Consider the following 13,842-nt stretch of genomic DNA (forward strand, 5'->3'; position numbering starts at 1 on the left):
CATACTGCCCCATATAAAAGTCACTGTATAATAAGGTATGAAAAAGTAATAGTATTATATATACTCCATAAAAACGTCATAGTATAGTATGGCATAAAACTCATAAAAACGTCATGGCATAAAAAGTCATAAAAACGTCATGGCATAAAAAGTCAGAAACGTCATAGTATAGTATGGCATAAAAAGTCATAAAAACATCATGGCATAAAAAGTCAGAAACGTCATAGTATAGTATGGCATAAAAAGTCATAAAAACGTCATGGCATAAAAAGTCATGAAAACGTCATAGTATAGTATGGCATAAAAAGTCATAAAAACGTCATGGCATAGTAAGGTATAAAAAGTCATAGAAACTTCATAGTATAGTAAGGCGAAAATAGTCATAAAAACGTCATAGCAAAAGGCAAAAAAAGTTTTTAAAAAACTTGAAAAATTTCATAATGACATAACAACTTCATAGTATAGTAAGGCAAAAAACATCGTAAAAACGTTGTAGTATAATAAGGCATAAAAAGTCATAGAAACTTCATATAGTAAGGTATAAAAAGGTCATAGTATAGTAAGGCAAAAAGAGTAAAAAAACATGATAGTATAGTAAGGCATGATAGGTCATAAGAACGTCACAGTATAGTAAAGCATAAAAAGTCATAGAAACTTCATAGTATAGTATGGCATAAAACGTCATAAAAACGTCATAGTATAGTAAGGCATAAAAAGTCATAAAAACGTCATGGCATAAAAACGTCATAAAAACGTCATAGTATAGTAAGGCACAAAAAGGTCATAGCATACTAAGGTAAAAAAAAACAAAAAAAAAACTTCATAGTATAGTCAAGCATAAAAGGGCACAGAGAGGTATAAAAACTATGGCAAGGCATGAAAACATCATAGCATACAAAAAGTCAGTCAATTAACCTAATGTGTATGTCTTTGGACTACGGGAGGAAGCCGGAGTGCCTGGAGAGAACCCATGCAGGCACAGGGAGAACATCCACACAGATGTGCCCCTGGCCCGGGGTTCAAACCCAGAACCCTTCTCATTGTGAGGCGACAGTTCCAACCAATGCTCCACCTACCCGCCCCTTATAATATATAAATATATAATAAGTATGTATAATAAATATATATAAAGCATAGAAATGTCATAGTATAGTCAGGCATAAAAACGGTATAGTATTCATGGTGACATTTTCATGAAATCTTTTGCAGAAATTAAACTCATACCTTTATATATCCATCATTTTATCATTTTACTCCTGCTAGCAACCTGCCAGGGTTAGCTTGCATATATAAGCATATATAAACCTTGCATATATAAGCAAAGGCACACTGCATCCCCCTGGTACTGTAGTTGATTTAAATGTAAATCCCTAAAGTGTGTTTTCCTAGCATCCTGGATCTGACTTATTTTATTATGCAACACAAAGAGATCTCCGTTCATATTCCTCCCTCCATGGCTCACAGCACCGCTGCACTAAATGACTGGAAACTGGATGATACCCAAAAACAGTGTGAGGGCTTCCACAGGAAAGGATCGGTCTGTCCCTGCACACACTCATACACACGCACGCACGCACGCACGCACGCACGCACGCACGCACGCACGCACGCACGCACGCACGCACACACACACACACACACACACACACACACCACACAATCCTCATTATCCTCTCCTGGACTACACAGGACTACAGACTTCTGACTGCCAATTTCAAGCACAGCTGCTGCTATTTTACTTCTCGAGCCCAATCACATCCACTATTTACTTTTTTTTCTATAAAAATAAAAATAAGAACTTCAGTGCTGCCTTTTTTTACATGTACAATGTCATCAACTGATTGCATGAAGTTGTCAACAGAACTCTATCTACTCATGAAAAATTAACTATCCTCCAGATTACAGGAGTTATTTAAAACCTTCACCTGATAATTAGTTTATATAACCATACTTATAAAGGAATGACAATGTGTCCCCTCCTACTACATATATCCAAGGTGTCCTACCCTCTACTGCATGTCTCGGGGCCGTCTTGCGCCCTCTCTTGGGTTCATCACAGATCCACTGCTCACAGCATTGTCCCCGGACTTTGACCCGGCGTGGGGTTTGGCACCACACCCGGGGAGGCTGGGACTCTGTGCACAGAGCCACACAGCCGATGGCACCGTTCACACACACACACTGGTATTTACAGCTGGGCTTGAAGCTCTGCCCGTTGCGGTAGATCACACCATCATGCTCACAGCCCGTTCCCACCATATCTGGAAAGGAATGACAGCCAATCACATACTGTATTATAGAGACATGCAGGGCAAAGCACAAACTCTTGGAAGCTGTATTCATGTCTTGGCATTTATGATCTAAACAGTTACAGATGAAAATATTCTTAGAAGTACAAATCTGACATTTCAGGATGAATAACTTAATAATTTTCTACTTTGTGTTGCTGGTTGATATCAAACATCAGTGATTAAAACCTCAAACCATTTAAAGAGTTTGTATGTCGTAAATATAGTTAGCATGAGCAGCAATGATCACTATGATAGGACGAACAGTAGAGGCTCGGCTGCATTCACAAAAATGACAAAGATGCTGTGAAAGATAAAAAGCAGTAAAATACAAAATGATGATCATGTTATTACAGCTCTGAACCACACTTCACTTCCATATGGACTTTGTAATATGGGTCACTTCACATTTGTGGAGATGCAACTGTTGTCACTGTATTCAGAGTGATTTCCATTCAGCAGCAAAGTGTCTGTCATGCAACTACAGACTACTAACATAAACAAAAGTCAGAGAAGGTGAAAGAATGGCTTGTGTGTGGTATCCACTGGTCAACATTAAAATGCATTGATATTCTGCCTGTGTTGTTACTAAACACAGATAGATAGATAGATAGATAGATAGATAGATAGATAGATAGATAGATAGATAGATAGATAGATAGATAGATAGATAGATAGATAGATAGATAGATAGATACTTTATTTATACCCAAGGGGGATCCCCAGGGGATAAATAAAGTATCTATCTATCTATGTCAGCCAGTGTGGACCTGCTCCCCTCAAATCCGGTGTGGAAAGTGAACCTAACACATCACATTAGAGAAGATTCCCCACTGTGCAAGAACACTTGTTTGTTTTGTTGGTTTTGGTGAGTGACACTTACATGCACACACTCCTTTTTCGTACCTAGGCTTGTCCGAGCTGTAGTCACAGTACAGTCCCTTGTGGTAATCGCACGTGTCTGCCTCATTGCACACCTCGCCCACCTGCCGGGCGCAAGCCTTGCAGCAGTCACAGCCGTCCATGAGGAGGCTCACGCCCGGCGGACAGGAAGGGGTCACCTTGGGACACTCGCAGGGCCACTTGCAGTACTGCGTCCGGTTGTACAGGTCGGCAGGTGGGGACATTAAGGCTGCGGCAGGCGGCATGGCAGTGGAATTCTGGGAGTAGGCCTGGAGAAAGGAAAATGGACAAATTAAGCCTAAAAGAAAGAACAACTCCAGGAACCACTTTCTTATAAAATGTATTTAATATACCAAGATGGATGAACCTTCATTACATTGAATAAACAGTCAAAATAAAAAAAATCTTAGGCTTTAGTTGATACGGTTACTCTTTGTTTGTGCAAAATCAAAATGCAATCTTTTATTACATGAAAGGTATTTGACCCCCTGTAGTGAGGTAATATTTTTAATATGCTTAATCCTTCTTAATCATTCTTTCATATCCAGCCCTCTTTAGTAATTCAGTCCCAGTGCGTCACTCTTCCCAAAGGTCTCAAATTGCTTATTTGTACACCTCTGCTTCATTGCCTACATGGCAGCCTGCTAATGTGTGGTCATGCTGTGCAACAAATTAAATAAGTCTATAAAAATGAATTCAACATCCAGTGAAGATAATCTTATTAAATCAGTGACCAAGTCTTGTATGGACTTAACACTTGGAAGCGTTCCATCATCATATTCAAAATCTGCAACTGTGCGAAACAGTTACAAAATCCTGCCAAAGAAACATAATCAAGATGTCCCCCTCAGTGTGTTTTGACTCTTACAAGCTGCTCTGTGAAGCCAAGATCACACCGTAAAGAGCTCTGCAGCTCTTAAAAGCAGATGTTCTCACTGAAACAGGCCACATGAGGCACATTAACAGCTCAGCACTCTTAGTTTTGGACAGTGGACGCATGAGACTCTGTGGACGAAACTTGTTGGTTTTGATTTAGAATGTGTTTTTTTTTTTTTTGTCTGACAACAAATTTTTAGAGATGGAATTAAATTCCATTTGTTTTTAGAACATGCTGTGCTTGAGAAAATGCCAGAGGATTGGTCTCCGTGTTATCGTTCACTGAGTGAGAAAGTGAGATTTGTTTCTTAGGCAAACAACAGTTATATTTGCTCCAAATGCTCTGATGAATGATGATGCTCAGATGAAGTGATACAGTCAAGCTGCAGCAGCTGCCATGTCCATCATAATTACCACAACGTGCACAGGTCTAAACAGGGAGCGAAGCATTTGATTAGAGGTCGAATATTGTCTGTATGCTCTTAAATCATAACATGAGCCATATGGTCCGAGGAGCACTTGAGTAAGAAGCTTCTAATCCATGAAAGACACACATACACAAACACACATGCATGCACACTTAATCTGTAATTAATTGTGAGAAAACATGCTTAATCATCTTACGCATGGTGTACCCTATGTCATTTCCCTCAGCTTGTTCTCCGCACTTCAATGGAATTATGCTCATATTAATAACTGCTGTGTACGGTGTTGAAAGCTAATGCAGATAAATGAGTTTTAATCAGAGCGGTGCCACTAAGCCATTCCTCAGAAATGCTAATTTAGCCTGCAGCTATCAGGCTAATTTAAAGAGAGAAAAAGAACAAACACAGCCCAAAACATGTCCATTACCCTCACACAAGACAGGGGAGCAGAGAGAGCTGGGTGTTTCATAAGTTCATTATGAAAACATGGGGTAGGCCTAATGCAATCATCATCCTCAAATCGTTTATCTTTGCTGACTAAATTTAGCATGATTGAATTTAAAAAGCATTTAATCACTGTTAGGAGAGGGTGGAGTAACAAGGCAATAAATGAATTAGAGCAAGAGATATTTAAGACAACTGGAGCAAGATTACAGGCACAGGAAGATGCAGAATAATAATTTAGTGATCTCAAATCTCAGATTTCATACTTTCAGACTCAAACCACACAAAAGTCATAATAAGCCTTCAGAATCCTCATCTCTTAGTGACCTCAAATAGCTGCTGCGTTTTGGTGACGGACAGCTAATCAAAAGTGTTTGTTTTCTCTGTTGAGAGAGGTGACACAGACTGATGACCTTTCTTCCCCTGCTGGTCTGATATTTTCTTCCTGTCAGCCTCTGGTCACAACACATGACCTCTGAAAGCATGTGCACAGGCACGGACAAACCCTTCCTCAGGGAGGACGGAAACATTTGAAATAGAAAACTTTTCCAAATATTGCCAGGGGGCAGTGAACAAACTGTCACTCAGGCATGGTTGTTTTTAATTTCCTTCCAAAGGTTTGCAACACTGGAGAAAGGAAACATGAACTTTAACTAAAAGAGGTGATGAAACTGAGGAGAATGTGATAACTTGGATTACTACATTACATCAGATATTTTTATTAACCAAAACTATATCAATAACATCTTATATAAAATAATGAACACATATGACTTATTTATAATATTAAACGTTTTTTCATACAAATACATACAAATTGATAAATGTTACAGTTATCAAAGCACCAGTTGCTAAATGGGTTTAATACTACACAGAAAATCTGCAAAACTAAGAACTGAAATTTCTTTTTTTTTTTTTTAAATCAACCTGATCCAACAAATATTAACACCAAATCACTATTTTCTCTTTTATCTAATCACCCAGTTTCCAGAGGATGAACAGCTATACTGATAGGTTCAAATTAAACATTAATGAAACATTTTTTAAAAATGCTGTTTCCTTTATAACCACGAGGTGGCGCTAAAATATAAGTTAGAAAGTGTAGCTGCAGGGTGGCAGCTGCTACCATCCCACACTGCAACTTCAATCTTTGGATGATTGAGGACAACAACGACTTCACTTCAGAGTAATCAGAGAGGTTTAGAGAGAATAATGAGCATCAGCCCAGTCAGTCTATTCATTCAAACTTCATATGTCACTGTCAGCACTGACTTATCTACAGATGCCCTCGAGACTAAGAGTGCAAATCAATTCAATACGTGGAGAGCAATCGGATCAATAGGATGATATTTATGAGGCTGCAACAAGAGGAGAAACCAGTTGAACAAAGCAAGTTTGATAAGGTTACTTCGTTTTCAGCACAGGTCCCTTCAGGAACAGCTAACTTCCATGAACTGAGTTGCCTTGAAGAACGACGTGGTCACTATAGACTCACCGTCACACCGCGTGTCAAGATCCTGTGGGGATATGGGCAATAAAAACACTCTACAGTCTATAAAAGGGCTGGGAAAATAAAATAAAAACTGCAAGAAGTTACAAAAACTTACTGTGAAGTACTGCGCGTACGCGTACACACACACACACACACACACACACACACACAAACACGCACACACACACACACACACACACACACACACAGATTGCGAGCCTCGTTTATATTCGTTTCATGGTGTAACAATGGACACTACTACTGATAGAGATGCATACTTTCATAACTTGTATTTATTAACTTCCTGGCTCCTGCAATATAAAATGGAGTCAAATATGCAGCTTGCACAGAAAACAAAAAGATTTGAGAAAGTTATCCTGCATCCCACCTGTTGAATCCCGCCTGCTGTTAGAATCCACACCAGGAGCCAACTCATCACTGGTGGAGAGCTGCAAATGCATTGAATCCAGAATTAGTCCCGTGTTGTTTTAAACGCACGACGCGCCGCTTTCCGCAGGTGTGCTACATCCTCGTCCCGTCGCTGTCATCTCCGCGCACCTCTGTCTGCGTCCCGGCCTGACAGCCTGTTAAAGAGTCCGGGCTGACGTAAGGTCTGAAAGGACGAGCCCAGCATACTTCCGACAGGGGACGGTTTCTTCTCTCCCTCCGCTCCACTTTCACCCGATCCTCCTCCTCCTCCTCCTCCTCCTCCTCCTCCTCTGAGCACTGGCAGCCCCGGTGGTTAAGGCGTGTCTGGAAACCCAGAGACACTCATGGCCAAGCTGAGGTCCCTCTGACCCCTGCGTTACTGCTTCGAAGTCCATCCTTAAGCTTTACTCACTTACACATATGTACTAAAATCATTTCCTCTCCATGCTGGTGAGGAGACCCTATCAGAAGTGTAAGTGATGGGGGACAAAATCCACAGTCGACATGATAATACATTCAAAAATAAAGCCCATGCCAATATGAGGCTGCAGCAGTTTCAATATCAAATGTTAAACATGTAGATTTACCATTTAATGAGTGCACTGGATGCACATCTGCACAGCTTATGCATAGTTATTTAATGCAAACAGTATTTTTCACATTTTTTTTCCTACATTAGATTTAGAAGCCTCCATGATCTCTGTAACTGTTTATTGTCAGAGTCAAACATGCCGCTTAATTTACTGAGTTATATTTATGGTGCCGAACTGCAATCTAAGCTCTACTCTACTCTTTCTATGCAAAATTTATGAGTATTGTTGATTTGGGATTATTATGATCTCCAATCATGCCCTGATGTTTCATTTAACAGCATCTCATCTGTCTTTGCAGATGTTAAGGCTCCACCTCAGATGACCCAGCTACAACTGGAGAGGAAGAAAACGAATCTGAACTGCTCAAGAAGTGTTAAGACAATCACTTGCTTTCAACAGGAGTGAATAAACAAACTACACAGGTTGCCTACCTCCTACCTACAGGGTCTATTTTAATGCTGGGACAGTGTCTGGCCCCCAGATGTTCAGTTTAAATCAATGATGTCATCTATCTCAAAGTCTGCTACTTTGCTTTCTTTTCATTTTCCAGGAAATTTGAATGTTTCTCTTTGAGATGACGCAGACGACGACCAAAAGAATTCCACTTTACACTGCTGTTCAGCCATATGGAAAATGGCTTTTATTTCAGTTGTGCTGGACGCCACAGGTCTGCTGATGAAAACCTCACTGAAAACAACCTAAACTCTGTGAGAATAGGCAACACACAGAGAGGAAGAGTTATAGATGAGAAATTAACACTTTGTCAAAGAGAAAGGTGCCCCAGGTCTGAACCCCTATTATTTACAGCCGGTCCTTTAATCCCTGTCAGAGAGCTGTCAGCCTCTGAGCTGATCTGAGCAGCACTTCTCTGTCTGCTTCGACCCGGACGACCCGACCCCTCCGCAACACAATGTACCCTCTCTCTCTCTCTCTGGCGTTTCTTTTCTCTCTCGTGTTCAGTTTCTCTTCATCTTTACTTTTCCATCTCTGCTCACTCTCTGTTGCCCTGTTTCTTTCTCATACTTACTCATATCCATTTCCACCCACCTCATTTCCATTCAGTGGTAAACTGTAGATAAGATTTTAGATTTTTATGTGACGTAACCTTGTCCTGTGCCAACTAACATCAGTATCTCTTCTCTATAGTTGATCCTATGGGTTATGTTAATGATATTGGGATTTTTCATTATTCCTGAATTCGTAAAGTAAGGGTTTCCATTGTAAAGGTTTTGATGGTTGCTCAGAAGTATTATGTTGTTTCAGTACTTCTCCATTTGCACTAACACGTCTGTTTTCTCATTGATACACATCTGATTATGGTAAAGTCGTCTAGACAAAGAGAACTTGGGCACAAAAACATTGTACTTTTCTTTTATGTAATAAATAAGACATTGAGCAGTGTTGTGAGTCCTGCGGGACATATTTATGAAAATTAACATTACTGCTTGTGTTTCAACTGCACAATGTAAAGACAATATATACAAAAGTAAGGTGGAGGTGTATGTGCGCATTCCAAAAAAATGATATATCTATAAGTAGCTGAAATAAGAAACAAACAAATTCAGACAGACGGACAGATCGATGGCTATGAGATGATCAGCAACCAGAAATGGGGGGAGGGGGGGGGGCTTGAAAAGAAGCTGCACATTGAAAGATTTTCTGTGGATTCACTTTCTCAGTCTCTTTCCTTCTCTGTTTAATCCTTTAAACCTTCCATATTTGTCTGTCAGACACAGGAAAAAAAAAAAACCCACAGATGGTATCATTCATTGTAGTGTCTGCATCTGTCCTCCATTTTCTGGCCTGATATGATAGCGGTAGTTAGCGCTAACTGCGGCGCTTTACATGGACATACAGCATGCACCATTAGGTGACGTCAATCCAAAGCAGCTCTGTATGCCAGCTCCTCTGTGTTATTCACGTGTCTGTTGTGGTGGCGCATTTAGCAAAAATGTCTCATAATGAAAGCCAGGTCTGAGGCGACTACTGCTTTGCTCTCACATGAAGTGGATATAGAGCTCAGTCTGTCAGCTGACTTGAATTCAGGGTGTTAAATGATTCTGCTGAAGTTTTAAGTTGAAGGTTGTTAAAGGGAAAGGCTAAACAGAGAGGGCGAGGGCAGAGGACCAGCTTCATGCCTCTTCAGATGTTTGATTAGTGGGATTGCTTGGAATAGTTAACATGCTAATTAGTAAAATTTAGACGTGCTCGCAGGTGGATTTATTGTTGATCTATCGACTGAGCCACACAATCTGTTTTCCCCTGTTTCCAGTCTTTATGCTAAGCTAAGCTAACCGGCTGCTGGCTGTGGCTTTATATGTACTGTACAGGGTGTTATCAACTTCTCATGAAACACTCGCCAAGAAAATAAATAAGTGTTGAACTATTCCTTTTATCTTCTTAAGGCCTCCAGAATATCCCAGCATGCACTGGGTCAAGAGCTTGCAACATCGCAGATTTCCATCACTCATTTATCCATATTAATGGTGAGCTTTAAGTCTCCATCTGAGTTTCATAGTCTGAAAGTCTGGGTTGATCTGCAAACCTAAACAAGATCAAACCAGAGGTCAGCAGTGCCAATCACTGACCCACTGTGTCACCCTATATTAGCAAGTGCACCCCTTGACTCTTTGGGTGCATCACATCCCTGTAAGTGAGGCAGAATAAAACCCAGCACCCCCTGAGTATTACGCAGCGTCTGTCCCATGGGAGGGAGGTTGAGCTCCAGGTATAAAAGTGTGTTAGATGGCCTGATTATGGGAGCCAACCATCTAGGACTCAAGTCTTGCATAGCTGGTCAAACTGAAAATCCCCTCATTAAAATCCCTTCAACTCACAGAGAAGCCTTGAAGTCAAAGCGTGTTTTGGAAATCTTCAAGCTTCAAAGTCAAGTGGAGTCGGTAATCCTCCTTAAAATGGGAGAATGAGTTTACAACACCTTGAGGCGACCAAAAACTGCTGAGGTGATACTTAAAAAAATGTTCCTTCCCAGCACAGCACTAGTGTGGGAAAATTTTCTGAACATCAGATCACTCCTCTGCAGCTAGTGGCCTGTAAACAGCTTTAAAAAGCAGAGTGTTTTTCCTGCTGCTTGAAATAGCTCAAGATCAGATCAGCAAATGTATTTATCTGACATTATTCACAGTTAAAGGGAAGTTTGAATGTTAATATAAGTGCAATGCAAGTTTCCAGGACATGACTAGTCTGTACACCTCCATAAATAGCCCCTGTAAAACCACAAGGTGCTTTTTTAATATTTCTGCTTTTGTATGGATTAAACAAACAAGAAGAAGAACATGTTAATTAGTGAGTTTTACAGGTGCTGGAAGGCAAACAGACCAATGTTAGCTGTTTCCACCTGTTTCAAGTATGAAGCCACACAGACACAAACTCTCAAAGTGTAGTCTACCTGTGTATTTCCCCAAATCTCAAGCCATTCCCTTAAACTTAACTGACCCTGTCAGCCATATGGCCGTCATGCCTAGACTATATGAGCGGCTTGTTTGTTTGTGTGTGTGTGTGTGTGTGTGTGTGGGACAGAGACGAGGAATGGAAGGCTTGGCTCAGACCAGTCCAGTAATTATACTGTCTTTATATAGCTGTGGTTTGAAACTCATGGACTGAGGAAAACATCTGCTGAGCTCCACAGATACAAACCTACATGAACTCCAAGCAGTTTAATAGTGAGCGATTCCTCGTGTCGCTTGCTGTGTTGTGGGCATTTGGTAACACAGTTTACCACGTTAGTCAAGTTGTTAAGTCAACAGCACGCAGATACGGTTCAAACAGAGCTCAACTCTTTCAGCGATTCAAACTTTTGATTCATTATAAAGAATGCTCTGCGAAAGGCGTACAATACAAACCTGATGGAGACATATGTTAATAACTGATGTATTATTCTTTGCGTCATTGTGCAACTTTGTAAATGATTCCCCACCTTTAGTAATTTACAGTCCTTGAGATGTTTATATAAAAATCAAGTCTCCATTTATGACTGTTTGTTGTTTAGTGGAAAATCCTGACAGGCTTTGCAAACATTTAGTAAGTTGTTGTCCTGCCAACAACAACTTTTATTGTAGCTTTTGGTCCAGTACTGTCAGCTCTGTTCAGGAGGCTATGCACGAAAGGTGGTGCATTGCTCTGTAGGTGCAAATGCATGCACACATTTCTACGCACAAGAAGGAGCTAGTTTGCTTTTGATTAAAATGATTTATACCAAAGGCTTTTATCACCTATCATTCTTCTCTCTTCGGACCATATTTCCACTGCCTGACCCAGCAAAGCTAGATTTATACTTCTCCTGAAACATTTCCTTTTCCTATCAAAGACCTGCTTTAATACCTCCTCCTTTAACTGTCTGCAGCTACTAGACAATAACACATCAATCAGGATTAAACTAGTCCTACCGAAAACTGAATTAATAAGTTTGAGGACGCAAACTTTAGTCCATTTGTCTATTTGAAAAGCTTATTATGTTGTAGTTTTGTCTCTGGTTTGTGTCGGCCTTTCGTTTGATGCTTGTATCACATTTTGAGGCACATTCATCCAGACACTCTCACTTCAATAAAAGTTACCTTTTCATTTCTCTGAAATGTGACACTAACACCAGAAGTTAGATAAATAGTTTACCAACAGGATGCAGCATGAAGGAACATTTCAATACCGGGCTGAGTTTCATGATATCAACCAGTCAACATCTGTGTGTGGATGGAGCTTTAGTGTCCGGGGAACTTAAGCTGAAATTCCTCACCTCATGTCAGCCTTGTCCTGTGACTTAAGTCCAAGCTCAGACATGTCTTCTGTTAATGTATTCCACATGCTGATACTGTGCCAGCCGTCGGGCATTGTATAGTATTCTACTTTTCTTCATTGTGTATTTTGAGTATGAACATGTGTGCAAAAGAAAACCAAAAAGAAAAAACTCAAGCACACATTTCTGGGGTTCACATCTCATGCATGAATTAAGGGGCAGCTGCAATGGAGCTTCTCATCCGCCTTTGACTGACGCGCTGCGTCTGCATCAGGTTTTTACGCTGCTTTGTTCATTTCTTTGGCTTTTGGCAGGCGAGAGTTGACATGTAGACAAAGCCAGGGATTTAGGATGCCTCAAAATCCCAACTGCTCTCAAGATCAGGACTTTAAACAAAAGCTGTCTTTTAGAGCATCTGTGTGTGTGGGTCAACAACTGAGCAGCCCAGTGAGGCTTATATGTTTCAGCACAGTATGGCCTTGGCTGTAATTCAAACTAAACACTGGCTCAAGTTCCTTCTAGCTCTGTGTAGGCACTGAAATGTACATATAAAAAAACACAAACAAATGACTTCTTTTGGATACATCTCAGTGATAAATGGCTGATCTGTTGAAGACCTGGCATTTCTTGATTACATGAGCCCAGCCCAGAGTATAGGAATGCTTTGTCTTAAGAGTGTTTATCCTGGCTGACCTGCTATCTCTACAGGACTAGCCTCAGGATATATGATTTTGGAAAGCTTCTATTTGCAGCCAAGAATCGGCTCAAGGTGCTGGCTACACGACACAGAGATCGGGTCTCTGCAGAGGCTTTTCAGCAGCTGTTTATCACAATCCCTCTGGATCCAGTGCGTATCCAAATGACTGACAAGGTTAAATGACTGTGAGGCATTCGCAGGCTTTAATGTCAGATCTCTTACATCAGCACCTAATCCCCTCAGCATTCGTGGAATCAGCCATTGACATTTTTGCAGGTATTTGCCCTCATTCTGATACTATCAAGTCAAAGGTTGGAAATGACAAACTGCGATGGATTCAGATGTAAAAGCCATCCATACAACGACCAAAATGCCACAGTAGATTTAAGAGGTGAATGCCTAATTTTTAATAGGTTTGAGAGGCTGAAAGAATCAGATATACCATCAGTAGCGCAATGAGAAGTGGAAGAGGAAAAAAGATTATGATCAGTGTAAGGGTCCAGGCTGCCTTATCTGCTGCATCTGTTGCGAAATTCAAAAGGCTGGGGGGGGGGGGAATCTGGAGCCATCGAGACTGCATGGTTTTTCTCAAAGAGAGGTGAAGTCGTAAAGGGGATTTAGAGCTGAGCACATCCCTGAAGAACCCGCCACAGCTAAAACCAAGCTTTAAATTTCTGTGTGGTCTACGTTAATCAAAACCCCAAACCTGCGGGGACCAGTTGGAGGTGAGATGGTAGGACCTGTTTTCCTTTCTTTCTTTCCTCCTTGTTTTTGGTTCCATTTTCATGCACTTGTTTTCATAAGATGAGTAAAAATCTGTAAGCAATCATTCCAGATAGCTCCGATCTTTTCCCTTTGACCTTTCCTGCTCTGTGAAGCTGGTAATGGGAGTGAATGAGGACCAATTACACAGGGGGATGAAACAAAGCCTGCACACAGTCGACG

The 13,842-nt window shown here is 40.7% G+C and overlaps 1 protein-coding gene across 1 annotated transcript in view; it reads right to left on the reverse strand.

Annotated features, from left to right (window-relative positions):
* ccn4a (cellular communication network factor 4a) overlaps nucleotides 1–7,055 on the reverse strand; it is a 12,361-nt gene extending 5,306 nt beyond the window's left edge. The window contains exons 1-3 of the mRNA XM_023412072.2: nucleotides 6,817–7,055; nucleotides 3,172–3,460; nucleotides 2,007–2,261 (exon numbers count right to left, since the gene is read on the reverse strand). Of these exons, the coding sequence (XP_023267840.1) occupies nucleotides 2,007–2,261; nucleotides 3,172–3,460; nucleotides 6,817–6,864 (592 nt within the window). The 5' untranslated portion in view covers nucleotides 6,865–7,055. The remainder of the gene's footprint in view (nucleotides 1–2,006; nucleotides 2,262–3,171; nucleotides 3,461–6,816) is intronic.
* Between the last annotated feature and the right edge of the window lie 6,787 nt (nucleotides 7,056–13,842).

This window comes from Seriola lalandi, unplaced genomic scaffold (genome assembly GCF_002814215.2).
Source record: "Seriola lalandi dorsalis isolate HSWRI2012SDOR001 ecotype SW California unplaced genomic scaffold, Sedor1 jcf7180002054476, whole genome shotgun sequence".
In the NCBI taxonomy this organism is placed as follows: Eukaryota; Metazoa; Chordata; class Actinopteri; order Carangiformes; family Carangidae; genus Seriola; species Seriola lalandi.